General features: G+C 42.2%; 2 protein-coding genes across 12 annotated transcripts in view; one reads left to right on the top strand and one right to left on the bottom strand.

The window, feature by feature from the left end:
- LOC133388941 (uncharacterized) overlaps positions 1–2921 on the bottom strand; it is a 53380-nt gene extending 50459 nt beyond the window's left edge. For both annotated transcript variants that reach the window (XM_061635566.1, XM_061635565.1), the window contains exons 1-2: positions 2785–2921; positions 1740–1820 (exon numbers count right to left, since the gene is read on the bottom strand). In XM_061635566.1, the coding sequence (XP_061491550.1) occupies positions 1740–1768 (29 nt within the window). In that variant the 5' untranslated portion in view covers positions 1769–1820; positions 2785–2921. The remainder of the gene's footprint in view (positions 1–1739; positions 1821–2784) is intronic.
- CC2D2B (coiled-coil and C2 domain containing 2B) overlaps positions 2313–26857 on the top strand; it is a 156351-nt gene continuing 131806 nt past the window's right edge. For 8 of the 10 annotated variants that reach the window (XM_061635554.1, XM_061635556.1, XM_061635561.1 and 5 more), the window contains exons 1-8: positions 2313–3353; positions 11795–11845; positions 18512–18580; positions 22431–22500; positions 23000–23076; positions 23160–23252; positions 23328–23408; positions 26746–26838. In XM_061635554.1, coding sequence (XP_061491538.1) covers positions 11798–11845; positions 18512–18580; positions 22431–22500; positions 23000–23076; positions 23160–23252; positions 23328–23408; positions 26746–26838 — 531 coding nt within the window. In that variant the 5' untranslated portion in view covers positions 2313–3353; positions 11795–11797. The remainder of the gene's footprint in view (positions 3354–11794; positions 11846–18511; positions 18581–22430; positions 22501–22999; positions 23077–23159; positions 23253–23327; positions 23409–26745; positions 26839–26857) is intronic. The other 2 variants (XM_061635559.1, XM_061635560.1) reach the window with 2 other exon arrangements.

The following is a 26857-nucleotide window of genomic DNA, read 5'->3' on the forward strand; positions in this document are numbered from 1 at the left end:
TCCCATGGATGTTTCATTTTAGCAAGCCAAAACACACAGCTCAAATTATCTCAGTAGGCAGATCAGTAAGATATGTTTACACCAGCTGTTTTTATCCAAATTGCTCAAGAATGTGTTTGGGCCCACAGTGGTTATAGGTCTATTATGGATAAGCCATGAAATCAGTACTTTCTTTATAACAGGTTGTGTACTTGAACTAAGCACAACTTTATAATAGGTGTTTGATATCATACCAGATATCATAAACAACACTGCTCCCTGAAACACCTAGATGGAGCACTCAATCACAAAATAAATATTTTCATATAAACCCTCTCCCCCTTGAGGATCTACTAGCCAAGAAGCATCCAGGCTGCCACATGTGGTTTGTGTGTATTATAACTTTTTACTCAAGTGCCAATATATGTATGTGTGTACTGTGAATGCACATAAAACAGCAACAAAACAGGATCAAATGAGAGATGGAGGGATGTTTAGCAAGTCCTTCCCATTTAAAACTCAGCCAGCTTAGTAATGAATTCCAGCTAGCAGGATGAACCGATACAGATCGCGTAATGATCACCAGAACACACAGCTCAGCGCAGACAGGCTTTAACATGTGATTGCATTTCTACAATTACTTTAGTGCTGAAAACATATTCGTGCCTAGTTCAGTGCACAATGATGATCACCTCTCATTGTACATTACCAAACAGCAACAGGACAAGTCCTGTTGGCTAGCAGCTATACACTGAGGAAGTCAAGATCTAGTGTGCTATCTAGTCTAGTATAACAGATCATGTACCAATCTTGCAGTTGCAATCTTTATTTGTACTATTTTAGTGGTACCAAACTTCCCAATAATTCCTTTCCATTTTAAACTATTGCTCTCAGTGCTAAATCCTGCCAAGTTCCTTCTGCTGAGGTTCGGACTACCAAATTGATCCATTTATTAAATGGATGCCTGTTTCAACTGTCAGTTAAATAAATACTCAATCTGAGTTACTAATTTAATACCAGGTTACAAGAGTGAACAAGAGCAGGAAGCAAAAGGAAAAAGAAAAACAAATTAAGATAATTTCTTTTGCCATAACAACAAACTTTGTTGTGGAATTGCTGTAACAGAATTCCTTTAGAAATAATACTGCTTACCAATATTGTTTCTAGGTTTTATTTTACAATGTAATTTCCTGTAAAACTTTAATAAAGCTACTCAAGTTTCAAGATAAAATCAAACTAATGTCGACATTTAAAAAACACTTTCCCATAGAATGTATGCTTTGCGTCTCAGTAAGCTCAGGGGTATTTTTGTGTGTGTCACAAAGTTGGAAAAATGGGCACACTTGCAAACATAATTTGGTAAATCTGGTCTTATGCAAATGTTTAATCAAGCAACATATGTGTTCATATGCCACATAACTGACAAAAACCATTTATGTAATGATGTGACATTATTCTGAAGCAATCTCAGTGTCAACCTGTCATGTCATGTGGCATGAGAGAACATAATTTCAATCAATTTCTCTTTTGCACAAATTTGAAGATGGGGGGGAACCATCTGTGGCTGATGGGAGGAGCATTCATAAACAGGGTGGATAAAATACTTACGTGGGGGACGGTAAGCTGTGTCCTCATGTTGCTACAGATACTTACCTTAGCTTACTGTAAATAGCAAAAGATGCTGCTGAAGCAAGAGAGAACAGGTGGGGCTGACAGAGTCCTCTTTCTCTCTCTTCATGTAATATTTATGAGATACTTACCCAACAGGGATACTATTCTTCTTTACCATGGTGAAAGCAGAAGTGGACAACAGCAGGAGGCAGCAAAGAAAATATGCAGCACTGCAGCAAATGAGAGAGAACCGCACAGTTAACACAGTGCCAGTCTCTTTCACCAACTTTCACAGAGCTGCCCCTAAGGGCCAAATCAGATCCAAGGGTGGTAGTCCACCAACTACACATAAAGCAGGGTGCCGAGGGTCTAGCTTTTGTAGCAAAAGAGTGAAGAGAGCTGAACCCTCCCCACCCACTGCTTATCCCCCCATAGCCTACACCCCATACCAACCTGACTTGGCATAGGAGCTCAGCTAAGAAGGGGATCAGACTGCAGGAAGGTAAACCGTGGGAGAGAGGATTTAGCATCCCCTACCAACGCCTCCCTTTAGTTGCAAAAACCAGACGCTAACCACTGCTCTATTAGAGCAATGGAATACAGCCTGGCTTTAAAAAGGGCCTTCCACCATCACGTTTGGTTTGCCCTTAAGAATAAGCAGCCAAGGGGTATAAACGGGGGTGGATGCTCAGTCTAAAGGTTGTAAGGGGGAATTAATAGCTTGTCAGCAGGTGAGCCCTTACGAGCTGTTGCAAGGCGCAGAGAACAGCTGAACTCCTCAGGCCTCAAAGAGCAGCCTGGTAAAGCAATTCTTCCTCCACCTGACTTCCAGAAACAACTATGAAGAGAATGAACCTGTCTTATTGGCAGGTTGGAGGAAGAGCTATCCTAGCAACCAGACGCTGAGGGACCGATTCCTGCTCTCCTACGAAGCACCAGCAGCCCTCCACGTCGTGTACAAGTAAAAAAAGGAACGCCATAGACTTCATAGGAAGCCCCAACTCCCCTTCGGCAAAACACTGAGGTGAGGGACCACAGCGCCGGCCCTCCAGAAGCAAGGGGATGTATAACCATCTATCCACCGAACCCTTCGGACCAAGAAGCTCCGTGTGGTATAAACAGCCAAAGCAAGTTTCTCAAGGGACCAGCGGTTGGGTAAAGGCCGCAGGCGGCTAGGACCGTGACAGCTCCTACCCTCAGAAACGAATTTCTTCCCAGAAAAAAGCGAACGGACCCAGCAACCGGGAACCTCCCAGAACGCTTTTGTACTGCGCATGCTCCACCACCGGTCAGAGCAGCAGGCGCATGCCCACTGACGATCGGAGCTCGGGCCTCCTCATGCGCATGCTCAAGGGACAGTTTGGCCCGCTTGGGGAGGGAAGGTTCGGATTAGGGAGGAGCACAAAGCATTAATATGCCGGTTCTGCTAAAAAAAAAAAGTTCTGTCATAAGGTTGGCGCCGTTTTCAGGATTGCGAAGTGACAATGTGTAGGCTTGTTTTGCTAACGGTAAAACGGTTATGGTATAAACCAGATTGCAAGAGCTCTAGAGCAGTTTCTCCTCCTCCTTTGCCTCAACGAAGTAGAGTGGGAGCGGGAGCGGGAGGAAAACGTCTACTAAGGAGACGGTTCGTCCGCTTCTTTCAGGAGTAAACGGCCGCAGACCGGTGAAGATTGCCTGGCAGTGTTGGCTATCAGGGTAGGATTTAGCTAGTCAGGACTGAAAGAAAGGGTTTTAAGTTGCTCCAATTTCTGAAGGAAACGGTGAGTGGCTTTTTGGTTGTATTCCGTCTTAGTCCATTTAAGTGGTAAAACAGGATTGGTCCAAATGAGGACTGTCTGTTTTGCAGTTTATTATTTTGAAAGTTGTTAGTTTATTAGTTTGAAAGTTATGAAAGGATCTAGAAGGAATGAAAAGTGGGACGTCTTATTTGTAGGATTTTTTATACCTCGTCTGATCTCAGGGTTATCTTGAGCCTCTCGATACCACTCTTTTGTTTTGACTACATTTATGCGAGCGTGAGAAAACTCGAATTGGAAACAAAAGGAAAGACATTTGAAAGATGCTCACACTTGCAGTAATATTGATATACTTTATTGCTATAAAGCCAGGTGTTCCAAAAGTTTTCATAGTATTTGCAGTACAGTATTTAAACTAGAAGATCAAAATGCCAAAAATAAGGGACATATGGACCTTCATGTTTTCTCTGGAATAAGCCCAAAGTTTGTGAGACCCTCAAATGGCTATCTAGTAACACTGTCTCACCCGCAGAAGCCTGCAATATTTCATTTCTCCTGTAATCAGTCTTCATTATAATGCTTTTGTTACTAGCAAATAATCAGTCACGCAAGAACCCAACAGTATATGCCATTCATTAATAACTCCCATTATGTTCAGTAATTTATTTGTTTTCTTAAGCCAAAGTCTGTCCCATCTCTTCATATGCCAGAGAAATAAAAAAATACAATTAAGATACCTTAAAACCCAATTCAAAAATGAAATGCAGACAGAGCCACACATGAGGTACAAAGCTAACCAGACTAGATGTATCTTCAGAAGGTGCCAAATGGAGGATGTTAGAGTTACACAAGCCAGGTGCAGACAAAGAGAAGGTCCTCTTATGCACTGTGTAATACATTTACTTATTACTGTTTTCCAGCTGCTCACTACTTTGTAATTTTTATATACATATACCAAGGGACTGTGGTAAACAGTTTCATGCATGCCATTTGCTTCACTCAGGCTCCACTTTTTTTGTAAAAGAGGAGGGAGAGGACATTGTGTAGAACAGGGTTAAAAAAAAGTCCTGTGGAAAGGAAAAGAGAATTAGGACATCAAAAAGTATATAAAAAGGGGGTCATCTTTGTTCTTGGGTTAAGCACTCAACCTTTGGTGCAAGTTTATAACTAAATGTTTTCCTGTTCATGTTGGCTAGCATTGTTCTTTCAAGCGGACTTAAAAAAAAATCTGGTGCACACAAACTGTTGATAAAGGAAATGTTACAGACTGTGTTGATAGTTCAAACCCATGACAGTTAGGCAGTCCATATCTAACTTTATAGGATCATCCAAAAATCCACATTAGGGCTGCAGTATACACTTCACTGGGAGTAATTTATTTATTTATTTATTTAATTTTATTTTATTTATAGACCGCCCATAGCGAATAGCTCTCTGGGAGGTGAACAGCAGAGTTAAAATACAAAGTTACAATAAAACATACAAGGTCACAACAAGGTAGAGTAAAAAACATTAAATATAAAACATGAACGTTAAAATGCCTGGGAGTATAACCAGGTCTTAACCTGGCGCTTAAAAGAAAGTACCGTAGGCGCCAGGCGTATCTCCTCAGGTAAGCTGTTCCATAGTTCGGGGGCCACCACAGAAAAGGCCCTGGATCTAATAACAATCCTCCAGGCATCCTGATGGGTTGGTACCCGGAGGAGGGCCTTAGATACTGAACGAAGTGAACGGGTAGGTTCATAGCGGGAGAGGCGTTCCATCAGATATTGCGGTCCCACACCGTGTAAGGCTTTATAGGTCAAAACCAGCACCTTGAATCTGGCTCGGAAATGAATAGGTAGCCAGTGCAAACGGGCCAGGACAGGTGTTATATGCGCGGACCAATGGGTCCCCGTCAACAACCTGGCTGCCGCATTTTGCACTAGCTGAAGTTTCCGAACGGTCTTCAAGGGCAGCCCTACGTAGAGCGCGTTACAGTAGTCCAATCTAGAAGTTACCAGAGCGTGAACAACTGAGGCGAGATCGTTACTGTCCAGATAGGGGCATAGTTGGGCTACTAAGCGAAGATGGTAAAACGCATTCCGCGCCACCGAGGCCACTTGAGCCTCAAGCGACAAGGAAGGGTCAAAAAGGACCCCCAAACTACGAACCTGTTCCTTCAAGGGGAGTGTAACCCCATCTAGAACAGGCTGAACATCCACCATCTGGGCAGGTAAAGAGCTCACCAACAGTGTCTCAGTCTTGTCTGGATTGAGTTTCAGTTTATTAGCTCTCATCCAGTCCATTATCGCGGTCAGGCAACGGTTCAGCACATCAACAGCCTCACCTGAAGAAGGTGAAAAGGAGAAGTAGAGTTGCGTGTCATCAGTGTACTGATGGCAACGCACTCCAAAAGTCCTGATGACCGCACCCAGAGGCTGCATGTAGATGTTAAAAAGCATGGGGGACAAGACCGACCCCTGAGGGACTCCACAATGGAGAGTCCAGGGTGTCGAGCAGTGTTCCCCAAGCACTACCTTCTGGCGACGATCCGCTAAGTAGGAGCGGAGCCACTGCCAAGCAGTGCCCCCAACTCCCAACTCCGCGAGCCTCCCCAGAAGGATACCATGGTCGATGGTATCAAACGCCGCTGAGAGATCAAGGAGAATCAACAGAGTCACACTCCCCCTGTCCCTCTCCCGACAAAGGTCATCATACAGGGCGACCAAGGCTGTTTCGGTGCCAAAACCGGGCCTAAAACCGGATTGAAACGGATCCAGATAATCGGTTTCATCCAAAAGCGCCTGGAGCTGGCCGGCGGCCACCCGTTCCAAGACCTTGCCCAAAAAAGGGACATTCGCCACCGGCCTGTAGTTGTTCAGAACATCTGGGTCCAAAGAAGGTTTCTTCAAAAGAGGTCTCACTACTGCCTCCTTGAGACTACCAGGGACTACTCCCTCTCTCAAGGAGGCATTTATCACCTCTTTGGCCCAGCCGGTGGTTACAGCCCTGCCGGCCTTCACCAGCCAAGATGGGCAAGGATCCATAGCGGATGTGGACGCCCGCACCATTCCAAGCACCTTGTCCACTTCCTCAAGCTGCACCAACTGAAATTCATCCAACAATGAAGGACAAGACCGCGCTCTGGACACTCCAATGGAATCATCTGTAATAACATCAGAGTCTAAGTCCCGACGGATGCAAGCAATCTTGTCTTGGAAGTGCTCCGCAAATTCGTTGCAGCGGGCTTCTGATGTTTCTTTAGTGTCATGAGGGGCAGAATGTAAGAGCCCTCGTACCACCCTAAAAAGCTCCGCTGGGTGGCAAAGAGATGATCTAATGGTGGGAGCAACGTAAGACTTTTTTGCCGCCCTAACTGCTTTTACATACGCCTTAGTGGAGGCACTCACCAAAGAATGACTGCATCCATCAGGAGTTCGCCTCCACCTGCACTCTAGCCCCTTCTCTCTTGCTTCATCACTCTCAGCTCCGGGGTATACCACGGAGCTGTTTGAGTTCTGCACCAAAGGGGGCGCGCGGGGGCAATCATGTCAATGGCCCGGGTCATCTCCGTATTCCACAGGTCGACCATGGCCTCGACAGGAGCGCCAGTACTATCAGCCGGAAAAACTCCCAGAGCACTCTGGAAAGCAACAGGATCCATAAGCCTCCGGGAGCGGACCAACTTAATAGGTCCCCCACCTCTGCAGAGGGAAAGGGCTGTCGTGAGTCTAAAGCTCAGCAAGCGGTGATCTGTCCATGACAATGGGGTAGATGAAAAATACCCCACCCTCAGATCACCATCTCCATGACCAGTGGCGAAGATCAAATCAAGAGTATGTCCTGATACATGCGTAGGGCCAGTAACAACTTGAGACAGCCCCATGGTTGTCATGGAGGCCATGAAGTCCTGAGCCGCCCCGAACAAGACAGCCTCGGCATGAATGTTGATATCCCCCAGTACCACCAGTCTGGGGGACCTCAACAATACCTCCGAGACTATCTCCGTCAGCTCAGCTAGGGAAGCCGTTGGGCAGCAAGGTGGGCGGTACACCAACAGTATTCCCAATCTGTCTCCATGGCCCAACACAAGATGAAGACACTCCAAACCAGTCGCCGACTGGACAGGGTGCTTGGTGAGAGAGAAAAAACTCCGATAGACCACAGCAACCCCGCCTCCCCGGCCCTCAGATCTGCCACAGTGCTGCACAGAATACCCAGGTGGGCAAAGCTGGGAAAGAGCAACTCCTCCCTCCTCACCCACCCAGGTCTCGGTAATGCACGCAAGGTCGGCGCCCTTCTCCACAATCAAATCGTGGATAAGGGGTTTTTTTATTAACGACCGACCTAGCATTTAAAAGCAGCACCTGGAGATCCGAGAGCTGGCTGACAGTACAACCAACAATCCTGTGGGTATGAGGAGAACCGGAACAAGGCACAGACACAACTTGTCTGTGACGAGTTCCCCTTACCTGGCACGTTCTCCTCCCAACACCGTACCTCCCATTACCCGTCACAACATTAATTGGGGCCCCCGAAAAACTCCTTGCTAAACCCGAGGTATGTTCTCCCAGGCACATCTTAGGATAAAACTAACACAACAAAACACTTAAACAACATGAACACAAAGACACACACACATCTACTCAATCTCATTCACACAGCAACAGACAAACAAACAAACAAATTAAAATACAGCCAAACAACAATAACAACCAGCATTAAAAACCCTCCTCCGTAGCAAGTCCTCTCTAAAGTATCCTCCGCAGCGTTTTCCTGCCGCCGTCGTCGCCGCCAGCCGGCCCACGACGACAGCCTAGCCTCCTCCCGCGGTGCTCTCACCACCGACAAGCTGCTACATGGCCCCTGGGCGTTCACCCGGGCTTCCGCGTTGTTCTTGCCAACCCGGCCGTCTCGTTCCTCCAGCGTCGCTCCACACAGCGTCCTCTGTACTCAGCCGAATCTCTTTCCGCCTCATGTGCAGCTCCATGCGGTGTCCTCTAAAACATGAGCCTGGACCCTTTCTGCGACGCTCTCACCATCACAGGGTCCGGCCCGCCGCTACGCCCCAAACTCCGCACACCACGCTCTCACTCTCGACAGCAGGCGCCCACCACCAGCGGCACAGACCAACGGCCCGCAGCGGCAGGGCGGCAACGGCGGCGGCACAGCAGCGGCAGAAGCAAACGAGTCGACAATGACAGCAGACAAGCAGCAGACAGCAACGAAGAACAACGATCCCACCACGGCAACGGCACCCTGAGGAGCAGGTCGGCCGCAGCGTGCGCAAGCCCCAGCAATGGAATCCCAGCAGCAGCCCAGCTGCACGCAAACAGGCGAGGTAATGGGAACAACGCCACAACACTGCGACGCCCCAGTCAGCAGCACAACAACACAGCTACCACCGAAGGCACAAACACAGCGACGGGACGGCAGGGCGAGGCAGAAGCAACAAGCCTGAGCCAACAAAGGACGTTTCTCACCCGACCTCGGCACCACGAGGGAACGGCTCTCACCTGAACCTCGCAACGCCAGCTCAACAGCTGATGGTAAGTTCGCGCTCGTTCCTATGTTTGTTCTTATTTAGCGTTCTTGCTGTTAATGGCTCTCGTTAATTGCAAGTTGTAAAACAGAGAGGAGGTGTGGGGAACCTTTCATCCTCCAGATGTTGATGAACTGCAACTCGCATCTTCCCTGACCATGAACCCAATGGAGCTTACTTTTGAGTAGACATGTATTTGGATTGCAGCCTTACTCAGTAACTTTATTAGGCCAGCCAATTTGTGCAAGCTACAAGTCTCCAGAATTCTTCATCAAGCAAGACCAATGGTTCCCAATTTTTTCCCCCCACGGACCACTTGAAAGTTGCTGAGGGTCTTGCCTAACTGTTTAATGATTTTTTTTCTGTCTGTTGTAATAATTGCAGTGTGATTTGCTAGCAACTGTATGATTTTTATTATAACTTCCTTTTATTTCTAATATTAAATCTTACTGTATTACAATTTAAATTCCATAGAATTCTATAAATTTCACATTGTAAGTGTTCTACACAGACCCACCAACGACCACCTGAATGAAACTTGGAAACCCCTGGACTAGATGGTAAACAGGAAAAGGTGTGTGTGTGTGGGAGAGAAAATACATATTTGGCTGGTGGTAAAGTCATCTCTGCATCTTATAAGAGTCTTATGATGGAGGAGGCAGAAGACATTCAAATGAGGCTGTATTAGGTGCTATTAGGTACTGGGCTGCACTGAGGCTTCTTGGATAGTAGAAACGTACAAAAATACAATGGCTAGCCCCCTATCTATGCAACTATTTTACTATATTTGCAAATAGATATATGCATTCTTATGGGATCTAGCTGTTTGCATTGCAAGCAAAATAGCTATTGCATTCTGCCTTAGTCCAAAGTGAAAAAGCAGTGGGGATTGTTTCAGAATACAATCCTTAGCACATTTACTAGGTAGCAAGTTCTATAGAATTCGGCTGGATTTCCCCCCAAGTCAATATATACATCAGGCTGCTCATGGATATTTTGACATTCAGATTTCAGTTTGTACCCACAATTCTAGTTACTGAACATATCTGTTTTTTTATGGTTGCAGTCCTAAACCACCTTATCTCCAAGTAAGCCCCAGCTAATTCATTATTCTGAGTAAACTTTATTAGGATAGTACTTTTCTGGAAAGTAATGCAGCTTTGAAGATGGTTCATATAAAACAGCCCTCAGAAGGCTAGAGTTCTACTTGTAAGTATTTTTCTGCATTATATGTCTTCTTGTAAACCTTGCTTTTCCTTAGTACTTGCTTGTATTTTTAGCAAGAAGACCCAGCTAGTGATTCAGAAGGTCACCATCCTGAGTTTATTTATTTATATAACACTTTTTGGCCAAAAGGCCCCCAAAATGGTGAACAACATATTAAAACATATTACGAAAAAAGGAAAAAAATATATACAGTAAAAATACAATGCAACAAGAACAAAGTAAAAAAAATTTTGCAACAGAAACAATGTTTTCTTTGTTTTCAAATGATGCACACAGTTACCACAGCAGACGTGGTCTTAGGAGAGACATTCCTTCTTTTCTCGGAAGCATGTAATGTTGTCGGCCAACTTAGCCCTCTACACCTCCACACGGCCCTTGGTGGTGGTGAGTTGGTTCACCTGCAGGGAGGATATCCGACTCCCCAGGTGGTGCGCTGCTGCCTCAAGCCTGGCATGGACCCGTAAAGGATGGCATGGAGCTCCTGGGCGGTGGTAGCTTGACATAGGTTATATTTATGCAAATTACTTGGGGCGGTCATGTATCCTGGCACACATCTAGGATAGACTGGTATTGAAAAAGTTCTATAATGCTATATTATTTCTAGCACTACAGAATGTTCTTGTGCCCTTAAAATCTAAATAGCTGACATATTGAAAAGATGTGGCTTTGCCTAGTGCTGCATCTCTGTCTTAAGAAAGCTGAACCAACAATTTCGGTTTGTTCAGCTTTTAATTACCAAGAAACTTTCCCAGCAAAATAAACGTGGCAGCCCTTTTTGGTTCTAAAGCTTGTTTACTGGTGATCCAAAACTGTAACTTCCATTGTTAGAACTTCGTTATTTTGGAGCAATGTGCCCACTTCTAAAATAGGGCTATATAGATGGCTTGTATGCTTATATATTAGGCTTGTTTATATTTCATCTTTATCTTGTAGAGGTTACTTGAAACAATATTTCTTTCACCACATAATTGCTGTAACAGACTTGCACAACTATTGAATGTAGCTCAATAGCCTTTAATGTGGTCTGCCAAATGACTGATCGCTGCTCACTCCCAGATTCTGCAGTTCCAGGCAGCAACCCAGGATATGTATTGAGTCTTGGGTGGGTTGTCATATATGGTTGGTTTGTGAACTGTAGTTGACCTTGGATGTTCCAGGTTGTGCGGATCTGCTGTAGCATGTCTAGGGCTGTGGAGTCGGTACGCCAAACCTTCGACTCCGACTCCTCTATTTTTCCACTGTCCGACTCCGACTCCAACTCCTCTATTTTTTACTGTCCGACTCCACCCAAAATTGCTTCTTGTCAATCAAAATGTATTTGGAAGTCAGAGTTGGTACATTTCTACCGACTCCGACTCCACCCAAAATTGCTTCCGACTCCGACTCCAACTCCACGACTCTGACTCCACAGCCCTGAGCATGTCAACACACATTTCTTTTGTATTCTACACTGGAATGACCTTCAGTCAATGAAAGTGCAGCACTGAGAGAGAAACAGAAACAATTTGCACTTGGCAGAAGAATATGATGAGCTGTGATAGATATTAATGAGATGTGAAAATGAGTAAAGGTAAATGGTAGATTGGCTTTTACTAAATGACTAGTTGAAGTTATATTGATACAGATATGTTTTTCCAAACATGTTCCATTTTCATACTCTGTATTTTCTTTCTCAGTTTCTTTGTGGACTGATTTAATCTCTCTTTTTTTTAAGGAAATGGATTCTGACAAAGAATTCGTTTTTCTGTCCAGTAATATTTCTAAGGCAAGCTATGAAAACCATTTAAAAATATTTACGCTCTTTTCTAACTGTTATGCACTAATTACTAGATTTGTTGATATAGTTTTGTTATTCTGTATTAGTCAGGGATAATAGTAATAGATATATATTACTAAATCCAAGAATGTACTACAGACAGTTTAAACAATAATTCTGAATTTTTGATAAAAGTCGTATGAGATATGCACCTTTTAAAAGCGAATGCATATGGTGTTCCAGACATAGGGTGGTGTTCAGTGCTAGTCTTTCTCAAAGTCGGCCTATTGAAATTAATAGATATGACTAACTTAATTTTAATGGGTCTACTCTGAGTAGAACTTGGTTGAATACAACCTATAAGTTGAAATGGCAAATCAGTTACATGACAATTATTTTGCTGAGCAATAAAGCTTTAGTTTTATGTTTATATAGACCTGGTATCTATCATTTCTGGCAGAGCCTTTACTAATTATTTGAAAAGAAACAATTCAACAGGTGCAGCTTTTATCACCATATTTCCATGCTGGGAAAACTAGTATCTGCTAAGTTTCTGTATGTTATAACTCTGTCACAAAAAGGTGCAAACACATGATCGGAAGCAGGAGAGTATGGGTGATATCCAAGGTTAGTCTTACTTGGAGTGGACCTATTAAAATCAAGTTCATTGGGTATTGCCCTAAAGGTTGGCCATTTCTTGCCTGCCCCATCAAAATCATTCTGATGAATATTCTTAGTTAGAATAACATAAGATGTATTGAATTATGATATAAGATCCTAGGAATCAATTGTGTAATGTTTCAGCTTCTAAGGTCTAGACAGCAAGAGGCTTCTGTGGATGGTATTCATTGCTAGTCCTACTCAGAGTAAACCCATGGAAATTAATAGACATGACTAACTTAGCTTCATTCATTTCAATGTTTCTGTTCTGAGGAGTTAGTTGAATACAACCCTGTATTTTTAAGAGCTGATAAAATTAAGAGTTTAACGAGATGTTTACCCCATTACAAAGCAACAGTAGCAGAATCTATCCCTGGTGGAATTCTAATCTTGTGAGTTCCATTGTGGCAATGACTGCATTTTTCAATCTACCACCACTCCTGTATGTATGACAAACTTCTAAAGTCCTTTGATCTTTTTAAAGCTATGGTGTGGTCAACGTGGTGGTACAGTCACCATGGAGGATTGTTTAGCAAAACCCCAGGCAAGCAGGTATCTCCTTTGAGGGGATGGTTATTGCTTCCTGATTAAAATATCAAGTTTTTGTTGTTTATAAAGATAAACTAAACTGGCAAACAGGGTTCTGGAGTCGGTACGCCAAACCTTCGACTCCGACTCCTCTATTTTTCCACTGTCCGACTCCGACTCCATCTCCTCTATTTTTCTACTGTCCGATTCCGACTCCACCCAGAATTGCTTCTTGTCAATCAAAATTTATTTGGAAGTCAGAGTCGGTACATTTCTTCCGACTCCACCCAAAATTGCTCCCCACTCTGACTCCACCCAAAATTGCTCCCCACTCTGACTCCGACTTCATGACTCCGACTCCACAGCCCTGCTGGCAAACAAATAGGACAGTGAGGGTTCATAGGATCACAGAATAGTAGAGTTGGAAGGGGCCTATAAGGCCATCAAGTCCAACCCCCTGCGCAATGCAGGAATCCAAATCAAAGCATTCCTGACAGATGGCTGTCCTGCTGCCTCTTGAATGCCTCTAGTGTCAGAGAGCCTACTACCTGTCTAGGTAATTGATTCCAATGTCGTATGGCTCTAACAGTTAGGAAGCTTTTCCTGATGTCCAGTCGAAATCTGGCTTCCTGCAACTTGAGCCCATTATTCTGTGTCCTGCACTCTGGGACGACCGAGAAGAGATCCCGGCCCTCCTCTATGTGACAACCTTTCATGTACTTGAAGAGTGCTATCATATCTCCCCTCAGTCTTCTCTTCTCCAGACTAAACATGCCCAGTTCTTTCAGTCTCTCCTCATAGGGCTTTGTTTCCAGTCCCCTGATCATCCTTGTTGCCCTCCTCTGAACCTGTTCCAGTTTGTCTCCATCCTTCTTGAAGTGCGGAGACCAGAACTGGACGCAGTATTCAAGATGATGCCTATCCAGTGCTGAATAGAGGGGAACTAATACTTCACAAGATTTGGAAACTATAATATAGCATTTGCCTTTTTTGCAGCCACATCACACTGTTGGTTCATATTCAGCTTGTGATCAACGACAATTCCAAGTTCCTTCTCACATGTCATATTGCTGAACCAAGTATCCCCCATCTTATAACTGTGCATTTGGTTTCTTTTTCCTAAGTGTAGAACTTTGCATTTATCCCTGTTGAATTTCATTCTGTTGTTTTCAGCCCAATGTTTGAATTTTGTTTCTGTCTTCCACGGTATTAGCTGTGCCCCCCAATTTTGTATCATCTGCAAATTTGATAAGCATGCTCTGTACCTCCTCATCCAACTCATTAATAAAAATGTTGAAGAGCACTGGGCCCAGGACTGAGCCCTGTGGTACCCCACTCATTACTTCTGCCCAGTTTGAGAAGGAACCGTTGATACGCACTCTTTGAGTATGATTCTGGAGCCAATTGTGGATCCACGTGATAGTTATTCCATCCAGCTCACATTTAGCTATCTTGCTAATCAGAATATCATGGAGCACTTTGTCAAAAGCTTTGCTGAAGTCGGGGTATATTATCTCCACACCGTTCCCACATTCTGCAAGGGAGGTTACTTGGTCAAAAAATGAGATAAGATTAGTTTGGCAGGATTTGTTCTTAATAAATCCATGTTGGCTCCTAGTAATCACTGCATTGTTTTCAAGGTGCTTACAGATTGACTGCTTTATAATCTGCTCCAGAGTTTTTCCAGGGATTGATGTTAGGCTGACTGGTCTGTAGTTCCCTGGTTCCTCCTTTTTGCCCTTTTTGAAGATAGGGACAACATTAGCTCTCCTCCAGTCATCCGGCACTTCACCAGTCCTCCATGATTTCGCTAAGATAATAGACAGTGGTTCTGAGAGTTCTTCAGCCAGTTCCTCCAATACTCTAGGATGCAGTTTATTGGGCCCTGCCGATTTGAACTCATTCAAAGTGATTAGGTATTCCTTGACCATTTGTCCATACTTTCTGCAAAAACAAGACCAGGAGCAGACTGCGGTACAGATCATGAACTGGTCGTATCAAAAATCAGAGTAAAGCTAAAGAAGACCAACAAAGCAATCATAATGCCAAAATACAATTTAAATAACATCCCAGAAGCATATAAAAATCAAATAAGGAACAGGTTTGAGGCTTTAAACTTAGTTGACAGAGAGCCAGAAGAACTATGGAATGAAGTCAGAGACGTTATCAAAGAAGAATGCAAAAAGACAATACCTCTAGTTAAAAAGAGAGAAAGACCCCAATGGATGACTGAAGAAACTCTTAAAATGGTTAAAGAGAGAAGGAAAGCAAAAGCGGAGATAGAAACACAGTCAGAACCCTAAATGCAACAATACAGCGACTAGTATGTAGGGACGAAGAGAACTATTACAATAGTTACTGTACAGAAATAGAAAAGGACAACAAAAAGGGTAGAACAAGAGCCCTATTCCAAAAGATTAGAGAAATGAAATTTAAACCAAGAGTAGGGATGTTGAATAATCAACAGGGGAACACACTGACTGACTGAGATGAAATAAAAGGAAGATGGAAGCAATACACTGAAGAACTCTATAAAAGAGATGACAGGATGACAGATTCATTCACAGAGGAACTGTATGATGAAGAACCAGAAATTTTAGAATGTGAGGTGAAAGCTGCTCTTAAAATACTTGGAAGAAACAAGAAGAAACTTGGAATAGATGGCATACCAATAGAGTTGCTACAAGCTACTGAGACTGAATGTGTCCAGAATTTGACTAAAATCTGTCAAGAAATATGGAAAACTAAACAATGGCCCACAGACTGTAAGCGTTCCATATACATCCCAACTGCAAAGAAAGGGGATCCCAGGGAATGCAGTAATTATTGAACTATTGCCTTAATATCCCATGCAAGTAAAGTAATGCTCAAGATTCTACAACAAAGGCTCTTACCATATATGGAGCGAGAAATGCCAGACGTCCAAGCTGGATTTAGAAAGGGAAGAGGTACCAGAGATCATATCACAAACATAATTGGATAATGGAATGGACCAAGGAATTTCAGAAGAAAATCACCCTGTGCTTTATAGATTACAGCAAAGCCTTTGACTTTGTAGATCATGAAAAACTATGGAATGCTTTAAAAGAAATGGGGGTGCCACAGCATCTGATTGTCCTGATGCACAACCTATACTCTGCACAAGAGGCTACTGTAAGGACAGAATATGGAGAAACTGATTGGTTCCCAGCCGGAAAGGGTGTGAGATGGGTGTATTTTATCACCCTATTTATTTAATCTATACGCAGAACATATCATACGGAAAGCAGGATTGGACCAAGAAGAAGGAGGTGTGAAAACTGGAGGGAGAAATATCAATAATTTAAGATATGCAGACGATACCATACTACTAGCAGAAACCAGTAATGATTTGAAACGAATGCTGATGAAAGTTAAAGAGGAAAGCACAAAAGCAGGACTACAGCTAAACGTCAAAAAGACTAAAGTAATGACAACAGAAGATCTATGTAACTTTACAGTTGACAATGAGGACATTGAACTTGTCAAGGATTATCAATATCTTGGCACAATCATTAACCAAAATGGAGACAATAGTCAAGAAACCAGAAGAAGGCTAGGACTGGGGAGGGCAGCTGTGAGAGAACTAGAAAAGGTCCTCAAATGTAAAGATGTATCACTGAACACTAAAGTCAGGATCATTCAGACCATGGTATTCCCGATCTCTATGTATGGATGTGAAAGTTGGACAGTGAAAAAAGCGGATAAGATAAAAATCAACTCCTTTGAAATGTGGTGTTGGAGAAGAGCTTTGCGAATACCATGGACTGCAAAAAAGACAAATAATTGGGTGTTAGAACAAATCAAACCAGAACTATCACTAGAAGCTAAAATGATGAAACTGAGGTTATCATACTTTGGACACATAATGAGAAGACATGATTCATTAGAAAAGATAATAATGCTTGGCAAAACAGAAGGGAGTAGAAAAAGAGGAAGGCCAAACAAGAGATGGATTGATTCCATAAAGGAAGCCACAGACCTGAACTTACAAGATCTGAACAGGGTGGTTCATGACAGATGCTGTTGGAGGTCACTGATTCATAGGGTCGCCATAAGTCGTAGTCGACTTGGAGGCACATAACAACAAATAATCATTTTGCCATCCTCATTGAGTAGCTGTGCCACCGTTTCTTTTCTCTGTCTTTTACTATGGAAATACCTGAAGAAAGCTTTTTTGTTGCTTTTAGCATTCCTCGCTAACCTCAGCTCATTCTCAGCTTTAGCCTTCCTGACACCATCCCTGCAATTCCGTGATACCTGCCTGTACTCTTCCTTTGTGGCCTGGCCTTCTTTCCACTTCCTGTATGTGTCCTTTTTTGTTTTCAGGTCATTTCTAAGCTTTTTGTGAAGCCACATTGGCTTCTTCTCTTGTTTCCTCCCTTTTTTCCTTGTTGGAATTGCTTGCCATTGTGCTTTTAGAATTTCATTTTTTAGAAACTCCCATCATCTTGGACTCCTTTTCTCATTAGGGTGGCTTGCCATGGAACAGTACTTACAATTGTTCTGAATGTATTCAAATCAGCTTTCCTGAAGTCCAGGGTGCATGTATGGCTACTCTCAGCTTTTGCTTCTGTTAAAATCAAGAATTCAAGTATGGTGTGGTCACTTTCCCCCAGAGTTCCCGTAACTGCCACTTCATCCACCAATCATCTCTGTTGGATAGAATCAAGTTCAGGATAGCTGATCCTCTGGTTGCTTCCTCCACATTCTGTAGGAGAAAGTTATCTGCAACACAAGTCAGAAATTTCTTGGAGGGGCTGTGTTTGGCAGAATTTGTTTCCCAACAGATATTGAGATAATTGAAATCTCCCATTACTACTACATTATGCCTCCTTGAAACATTGGCAATTTGCTTTTCAAAAGTTACATTCTCGTCTTCTCCTTGATTGGGTGGTCGGTAATAGTCTCCAAGCACCACATTCTTTTTATTACTTGACCCATTAATTTTAATCCAGATACTCTTGGTGGAGCTACCAAGCTCATCTTCCTGTATTTCTGTGCAGGAATATATATTTTTAACATATAGTGCGATTCCACCTCCCTTTTTATTCCTTCTGTTCTTTTTGAACAAGTTATATCCTTCAGTTGCTGTATTCCAGTCATGGGAGTCATCCCACCAAGTTTCAGTTATACCTCTCAAGGCATAATTGCCTGCCTGTATTAAGAGTTCAAGTTAGTCCTGCTTGGTTCATATGTTATAGGAAGCGTAACCTTAGTAACATAATCAACTATTTAAAAAGGCAGCATATCATGGTGCTGAGATTTATTTAAAAGCTTGAGATTAGCTTGTGTAGCAAATAACTTTGCTAATGCTATTGATTTCTCAAATTACCTGTCTACGTGTAGTCGCTCAAATAAATAAATACACATGTGATTTCATCCTTGTGTGAGATTATTGTTTAAATTTGTTTTATGAAGTTATCTATTTTACAGATATTGATTTTAAACAGTTTTCTTATTATCTAGAAAGGAGATGTTCAGGAAAAAGTTACAAGGAAAAATAAATCTTTACAGAAAAGAATTACTAGAAAAAAGGTACATTTATACCTTTTATCTTAGCAGGATATAGCATGCATATCATTTACTGAAGCAAACGTTTAGAAAGACTCATTTTTTAAAAAAAGTCTTTTCTTCACAGTGCTCTCTTAGAAAATGGCTTTTTTCCTAATCAGTTTCATCTTGAAGGTGAACTTTTCTTAACTGATGTCACTTTCGTTATGTTACATGTTACATATATGCGTGTATGGTAACTTAAATGTAAAATGTTTTGAATTTATTAGGGGAGGTGATACAAAATCTGTAATTCTTATTTTTTGTTTTGTGATTGCTCACATCAAGCACAAAAATATTATAAATGTGGGTGCTTCCAGATGTGAGTATTCAGCAATTCCCAGTCGTGCTCTGCTTTGAGTTGCAAGCAGAACAGCAACTCTGCTTCCAGACCACTGGAATCCAAATGAAGCTATGTAGCTTGGTTGGCAGACTGGCTATCCTCAGCTGCAAATGTTGGGGCATGTTGGAATGTTTTTTGTTGGGACTATGGCATGAGGGGAAAATCCTAATTGTGTGGTCCCAATCATGATTGGGAATGCTGTTTGGAAGAGTTAAATTAATTCTTAGAGTGATGGGACAGAGCACAGAGATGGAAATGGCTTGTGCAATCTATACAGGCCATAACAGGCCCAGAAAGTTACTTAGTGACTCATCTATACCAGGGGAGTTAACACAGTTGTTCCATTGTGTGTTGTTTTATTTTAAAATATTTTCTGTGCACTGAGGGCAGGGGAAATGGAATGGTGAGAACATGGTTGCAGATTTTTTTGCCCACTCTATTATTTTATTTATTTATTATTTGATTTCTGTCCCGCCCTTCCTCCCAGTAGGAGCCCAGGACGGCAAACAAAAGCACTAAAAACACTTTAAATCATCATAAAAACAGACTTTAAAATATATTAAACAAAACATCTTTAAAAACATTTTAAAAAGATTTAAAAGCATCTTTTAAAAAACATTTAAACATATTCTTTTTTTAAAAAAAGGTTAAAAAAAATATTAAAAAGCAATTCCAACATAGGAGGAGGCCCTTACCTGTAGAGCACAGTGATCAGCTGGGTATATAAGGGATAAGACAGTCTTTCAGGTATCCTGGTCCCAAGCTGTATAGGGCATTGTACACCAAAACTATTGTTACCCTTCCTTCTCTGGTCATTCTTAGACTATCTGGGTGCTCCCCCTCCAAAGGCATACACCCGGATATCCTAAAGCTTGCTGCAACATATCCACTGTGGATCATGCCACCAGCCTCCCTATCCAAAAATCCCCTCAAGTGATGTAATTGCTGTTGCATGGAACAAACACCCCTTCTATGATGACTAGCGCAGCACTTCCCACTTTCCCTGTCAGACCTATTAGCATAGCTAGGTAAATAGGCCACTTCCTATCCAGCTCATGGGGATGCTCTCTGTACCAACACTCTCCACCTTTTGTATTTTAAAATGAGATGACCTATCCCTCAATCCCTTTTATCTTTATGCAGAAGGCTAAAGCTGCCACCTTACCTCTAAGAGTTTGATCTGATAGTCCCCAAGCCTCGCTGTGACCCAGAACTCCATCAACTGATCAGTTGGAATCAGTCAGATTTGCAGTATCCTTTCATTTCTCTGAAGTCATAGAGCTCCCTACCTGCTCTCTAATGATTAGCTCAGGTACAAGGGATGAGTGATAATATTGTTGGTTGTGAGTCGCTTTGGTTCACTTTTGTGAAGAAAAGTGACTAACAAATTTAATTTAAATAAGTAAATTATTGTTCTTTTTGTTCCAGTCTCCCAAGATCCCATAGCACCATTGGCATTGGCCTTAGGTGTTCCTTGGTCCAGCAGACCGCTCTCAGAAACTGTCCATCTGATTTTTGATGGAAAACATGATGCACAAGAAAAAGGATATTAAAGCAGTGGTGTTACTGCTAAAAGCTCACAATTGATCACCTTAGGTTTACTAGATGTCACACTATTATGTACACTATAGCCATGTTGCACCAAAAGAGTACAACTGTGTCAGCTAAGTTATCTGTCCAGACTAGACTCCCACCACTATGGAAAAGAGTTCAGGAAAAGTAAGATCCTGTGTGAGTCCTCCTTCCACTGCACTACTATGGTCCACTATCAGCATACCTTGTTTCCTTAAAAATAACTTCAAATTCATTCTGATGATGCAGGGGCATGTAGATTTTAAGTTCCCCCTTAACAAGCCAGTCTTCCAGAATGAAATCTCATTGAAGCTTTCTAGAAAATCAGATCAGACTCCCAGATTTTCTTTCACCGCTGAACTGAACCAAGCCCTATGGTGGGCACATCTCACTTTTTTTGTAACATCCAAGAAGCATCTCAAATTGACCCATATTGGTGCCACTTACTCCTTAATTGATTTTTTATGGGGGAGGGGGAAAGAACCACGTGTCTGCTGCAGAAAACCAACAGCCCAGGCTGCTTCTCTGCTAAGCTGCACAGGCTCCCCAAACACAAAGCCACTCTCTCAGTTACTTCTTTGAGTCCTGCAATGTGGCTGCAAAGGCTGTCAGGTCCCCATAGACAATACTAATTTGCTCCCTCGTCTCTGCTGGCTGGAACTGAAGAGATAAAGGTTTGGGTGTGGCAGGCTTTTAGATCCCAGACTGACTCGGTATTGTATTGACAGAACATGCGTCTTTGCCTTATGTTATTCCTTTGGCTTCCTCTATCTGACCCCACTCTTCAATAGGTCCCTACTTGGACCTCTGTGATGCTGAGTGGGGGAATAGATTTCTGACCTATTTTAAGCCTTTAACACTCGTTTAATCACATGGGTAACTTTCAGAGGTTATTTCTTTCTCCCTAAAAATATTATATAGACTTTGAAGTATTCAAGTGTGCAATCCTAAACACTGGAAGTGAGTTCACTGAAGTCAATGGGACTTAAGGTCATAGCTAAATGTTATAAGATGTATGGGATTTCAACCAAAACAGCAATCCTATGTTGAGTTCCTCCCTCATCCTCCATAATGCCCCATGTTGTGACACCATCGTATTCTTGCCTTATTTTATATATCCCGCCTTTTCTCCCAGAAGGAGCTTGGCTCCACAACATTGACTAGCAGCACACACACAGCATAATGACATCTGAGTAAGCTGTTCTAGATCAGCCTTCCTCAACCTGATGCCTTCCAGATGTTTTGGACTACAACTCCCATCATCCCTAGCCAGCATGGTCAGTGGTCAGGGATTGGAATTATAGTTTAATACATCTGGAGAATGCCAGATTGGGAAGGCAGTTTTAGTGGAGCACTTGACACAGAGTTGCTGTTTTGCCTTCTGTTCATGTTTCTTGTAATATTTAGTCTTACACTCACTTGAAAATAAATGGGGAAATCCAAAGTCATTGGTGGAGCACTTAAATGCTTTTCAGGCCTCCCCCTCTTTTCCTGTAGTCACTCATATTCTCATAAAAAGCCACTTTAGAAGTTCAGTATCCTTGAATGCAACAAGAGGAGCTAAAATTGAAAGGGAAGCTGGAGAACTCTGAAATACCTATAGATGCATTTCTTGAATGCATGGCACGTATTGGATCTTGTACAATTTCATTTATATGGAATTGGAATGTTGACCGAATTTACATTTTCCCCCAATATGAAGATAAATCTTTATTCCATTTAATATGTGAGTGATGATATAATGCCTGCTTCAGGACTTGAATTTTTTAGCTTGCTCGCTAGTAAATGATCCTATAAAAGAATTTAGAAGGGTTAATGGTTTATGAATTATGCAATTGAAAAATGATATTTAAAAATGTAGGAGAATAGTTTTGATCATTTACTTGCAACTTTTACCTTTTGGTATATTATTTAATGTAGCAAACTGAAGATGACATACGCGTTGATCAAGTACAAAAAGAAGCAGCCCTGGACCAAAATCTACAGGAAGGTAGCTTGATGTTTTTAGTCCTTACTGATTTAAGGTCTTGTTGGCAAATGTGGCTTAAATTAATTGGGCTATTATTCAAATGCCAAACTACATTTGATATCCCACCCCCCACCCCGCTCTGTTCTCCAGTAGCAATATTAGCACTTGATATAAAATCAAACAAAATATTCTAATATGCTTTTTAGGGGTATATGAAAAATTATTGAGTTAACCTGTTGTAACTTGAAATCATTTTATGCATTTTTATTGTGCAACAAATTAAATATGCATTCATGTAGAATTTGTCTGCACTTTAAGGAGCAAGTTTGAAATGTGAAGGCATGATTCAGATAAAGGGTACTCAAGTACTTCTAAAACTTTGAAAGACAAACTAGATTATTGGCATTTTCTTCAGAATCCATTAGTATCTATATGAGATGTACTGCAGTGTACAACCAGAGAGTATATAAGAACTTTGTTGCAAAGTGTGTTTTAAATGCCTGTGCTTTATTTATACTAGCTTTGGCTGAAGTAGAAAAACAAAGATTAACTGAAGCATTACGAGATAGAGTAAGAGAGAAGTTGAGAACAGTCAAGGTAACAAATAGTTTTAATTGAACTTATAATGTAGCATTCAAATGAAACATGCAACATACTGTAGTATTTATGTTTTTATAAAGGGGGAAGGCTCAACCAGTTTAAAAGGCTCTTATTTTCATCACCAAATGGAGGACATCAGAAAAAAGAAGTCATGTGCTGAATATGGGAAGTCTGTAAGTGATCTCAGTTCTATTTTTCCTTTGTTTTTACTGGTGAAAAGAAATTCCATAAAATATCCTTTGTTTTAGGCTACACAAGAAGAAAAATCTTATGGCAAACTGTATTCTGATACTAAAGAATATCAAAAGAACTTTGAAGTGAGCACTGAGGTAATAACATGTTTATAAAAATTGCTGCCAAGAGTGATGAATTTCACTGTTCCTCTTTATATTTAATTTGGTGCAATTAATCCTAATATGAGCATGTTTTTGTAGAATGATTAATTCTGATTAATCTATCTTTACTTATTTTAAACAATCTAGATGTCCTGTGCCATTAAGAAGGAAGGGAATCAATTGGTCATGATTTTCTTGTTGTTTTTTTCAAACCTTTCCATGAGTCTCCTGCAGCATTGCAGAAGTTGGGAGGGGGGACAAGAGTTAATGAGGGGTTTCTTGCTGCAGGGAGATAGGAACATAGGAAGCTGCCTTATAATGAGTCAGGCCATTGGTCCATCTAGCTTAGTATTGTCTACACTGACTGCCACTGGCTCTCCAGGATTTCAGGCAAGAGCCTGTCCCAGCCCTACCTGGATATGCTGGGGATTGGACTTGGGACTTTCTGCATGCAAGGCAGATGCTCTACTATTGAACTACAGCCCTTCCTCAAATGCTTGCTTCTTCCTGATGATTTTAAAAAAACCTCTACTATAGCTTTGTGCCCAGGGCTTCTTCCTGCTGCAGAGAAGATTGAAAAAACAGCGAGAAGAGGCTCCCCTCTGCATCTTATCAACATGATCTCCAGATGCTTTAAGCTGAAGTTGAAGATAGCTGGAGAAGACTGGGAGATAGGAATTATTTTAGTTTACAGAAATATTGACACACATGCATACCCCCTGTCCTCCATTCAGAGTACTAAGTAGCCCCAAGCATTTATTATTATTACAGATCTTGCACATAGCTTCATATGCAAGGAGCAAACTGAAGTAGGGGTGTGGCAATAGAGACAACCCATTGAAACACCACACTGGTGACAAGCCAACCTCCAAAAATGAGCTAAGGAGCTTCCACGCCAGCAATGATTGCACATGTACACCAGGTTATTTTTACTAATTAGATTTACTGCAGTAAAGGAAAATCTGGATTAAAGGAAGAAAAAGTACAGGCTGGTATACTGATGAGGACAACATTGTGTGGATGCTATGAGATACTTATGAGTATGAGCAGCACTGAATCCACAATAAAGTACCATATAGAAGTGCCACAAGAGACCAGGAGACTTATTAAGAGCCTAACTACACATTACATTATTGATGTTATTAGCAATTTTGTTGTGCTTTTAAAAAAGTGAAATGTTGGGTGTGGGTGATTGTCCTCTGCACCACAGTGTATGGGGAGGGAGAGGTTTAAGCAGGGCCGGCTCCAGGCATGCAGGGGCCCTTGGGCATCAGCTTGCCCTGGCCCCCGGTGGGTGGGTGGGTGGATGTGCGCATGCATATGCATGTGTGCCCCCCGCCCCAGTCACCCCCCACAGCCCCCCTTACCTGTCTGGGCATTAGCATTACCCTTAATGAAGGTCTGTTTTAGCATTGCCCTTAATGAAGGTGGGGGCCGTAGCTTCCCTAAGGGGAATGAAGCCTCTGCTGCCATCTTTGTTGATGGCACACGTGCGTGCTACTTGCACACATCTCTGCCATCAACTAAGATGGCGGCAGCATCTTCAGTACCTTAGGGAAGCTGCAGCCTCCATCTTCATTAAGGGCAATGCTAAAAAGCTGGCTGACAGGTAAGTGGGGACGTGGGGGGGCACGGATCGTGTGGGGGGCGGGGCGGAGGGCCCCTCAGGGGCTCCTGTAGCTCCGAGGCCTTCAGGCCAGTGCCCAACTTGGCTGCCCTTTAGAACCGGCCCTGGGTTTAAGGGCAATCCTCTGTAAACTAGCTACCTGGTGCACCGGTGCTAGGGAAGACCTTTTCCTTGTGCTAATTGCTGTGTGAGGGGGCAGGCTACAGATACTGCCGCTGGGGGAAAAAGTGTAAACCAGTAGTGGGGAACTTGTGGTTCTCTAGATGTTGTAGAACGCCTATCACCTCCATGGTCAGGGATGATTGGATTTTTAGTTCAAAAACATCTGGAGAGCCAGTATTCCCATCCTTGGCTTAGACTGCCTCCCTCTGCATACTGTTGGCACCAGTGACAATTCTCCCCCCCCCACACACACACACTTGGTATTTCTTTTTTGTCATATCAAATTTATTTGCCGAGTTTGTTTGCTATTGCTGCTATTCAGACATTTAAATGGGAAATCAGTGATTAGGATCCCATATGTTTTGCTGTGACAATTACTCCCATGGGGCTGCTTTGAAGAATAGGGGTGTGGTGCTTGGAGAGATGTTTAACTGTTTCCTCACTGACATTAATCCCCCCAAGTTCTATCAGCTTCATGGGGTGTGTGTGGAAAGACAGATGCAGACGTTCCTGTCTCTTTTCCCCTGGAGAGAGAGTGATTTACATCTGAGAAGAAGCATGGATAGAGAGGGTTAAAACCCTTTCCAAGAGAAGTCCCTGATTCTCAAAGCAAATCAGCCCACAGGACTGCTAATAGGAAAGCAAAAACCACAGGACATCCTAATTATGTGTCTGGTTACATCATTAGACAAAGCTTTTTTTAAAAAAAAAATGGTTAAATAGCCAAACACAGTTCATAACATATTGTAAAATATCTCAACATAATTGTTCCAGCCACCTGTTATTTCACTTATAAACTCACATAATCACATAAACAAAAATCTTTCCACGCTTACATTGCCGTATCACAAGTTCCAAAATTCCACAAAGCAATTCCATCTTTCAGCAAAATCATTATGTCCTAGTTCCTCCTCCCTTCTTCTAACAAGCTCTGTTTTCATCCATTATTGCTAGTTCCAAGCATTTCATCAGGCATTCCCTCAACTTTTAAATTTGTTGGTATTTAATTTTTAAAAACATTCATATAAAGAGTAATAGAATTGGAGAAGTGAAGGTAATGGACAATAATATATTGGGAAATAAGGGTAAAAAGGTAGGATGGAAGTAAGGCTTTTGAAAGCTTCAAAGGCAAGAACAAGGAGTTTGTGCTGGGTGCAGAAAAGGGTGGGAAGCCAGTTTGGGGATCTGCAGAGAAATGTTGCATGATTTGAGTGATGAAGAAGATGAATGGTTTTGGCAGCAAATCACTGGACAGAGGTGTGACGAGGAAAGGGCTAAGAGAAAAAGGTTTCAGTAATCAAGGTGGGAGGTGAGTAGATAACTAGAGTTTTAGCTGAGAAGATGGAGAGGAACAGGTGGATTTTTGTAGAAAGAAAAGTGACTTGTCTTGGTGGCAGACTGAATATGAGAAGCAAAAAAAGCTTGATTGGTGATGTCAGTGGATATGAGAAATAATCGGGGAAAATAAAGTTTTTGGGAAAAGAGAAGGCTACCCAGTGGTTAGCACTACTGACAATTATCCAGCTACCTTTTCAATCTTAGAATGAAGTCTCCATAGATGAGAGCTTTACATTTTTTACATCAACGTTTGAAGATCACTCAAAGGTGAAAGAAACTGATCAAGTCGTTGGCCAGGTATTGCTGTTCTTCTCTT

This window comes from Rhineura floridana, chromosome 7, assembly GCF_030035675.1.
Source record: "Rhineura floridana isolate rRhiFlo1 chromosome 7, rRhiFlo1.hap2, whole genome shotgun sequence".
NCBI classification, from domain to species: Eukaryota; Metazoa; Chordata; class Lepidosauria; order Squamata; family Rhineuridae; genus Rhineura; species Rhineura floridana.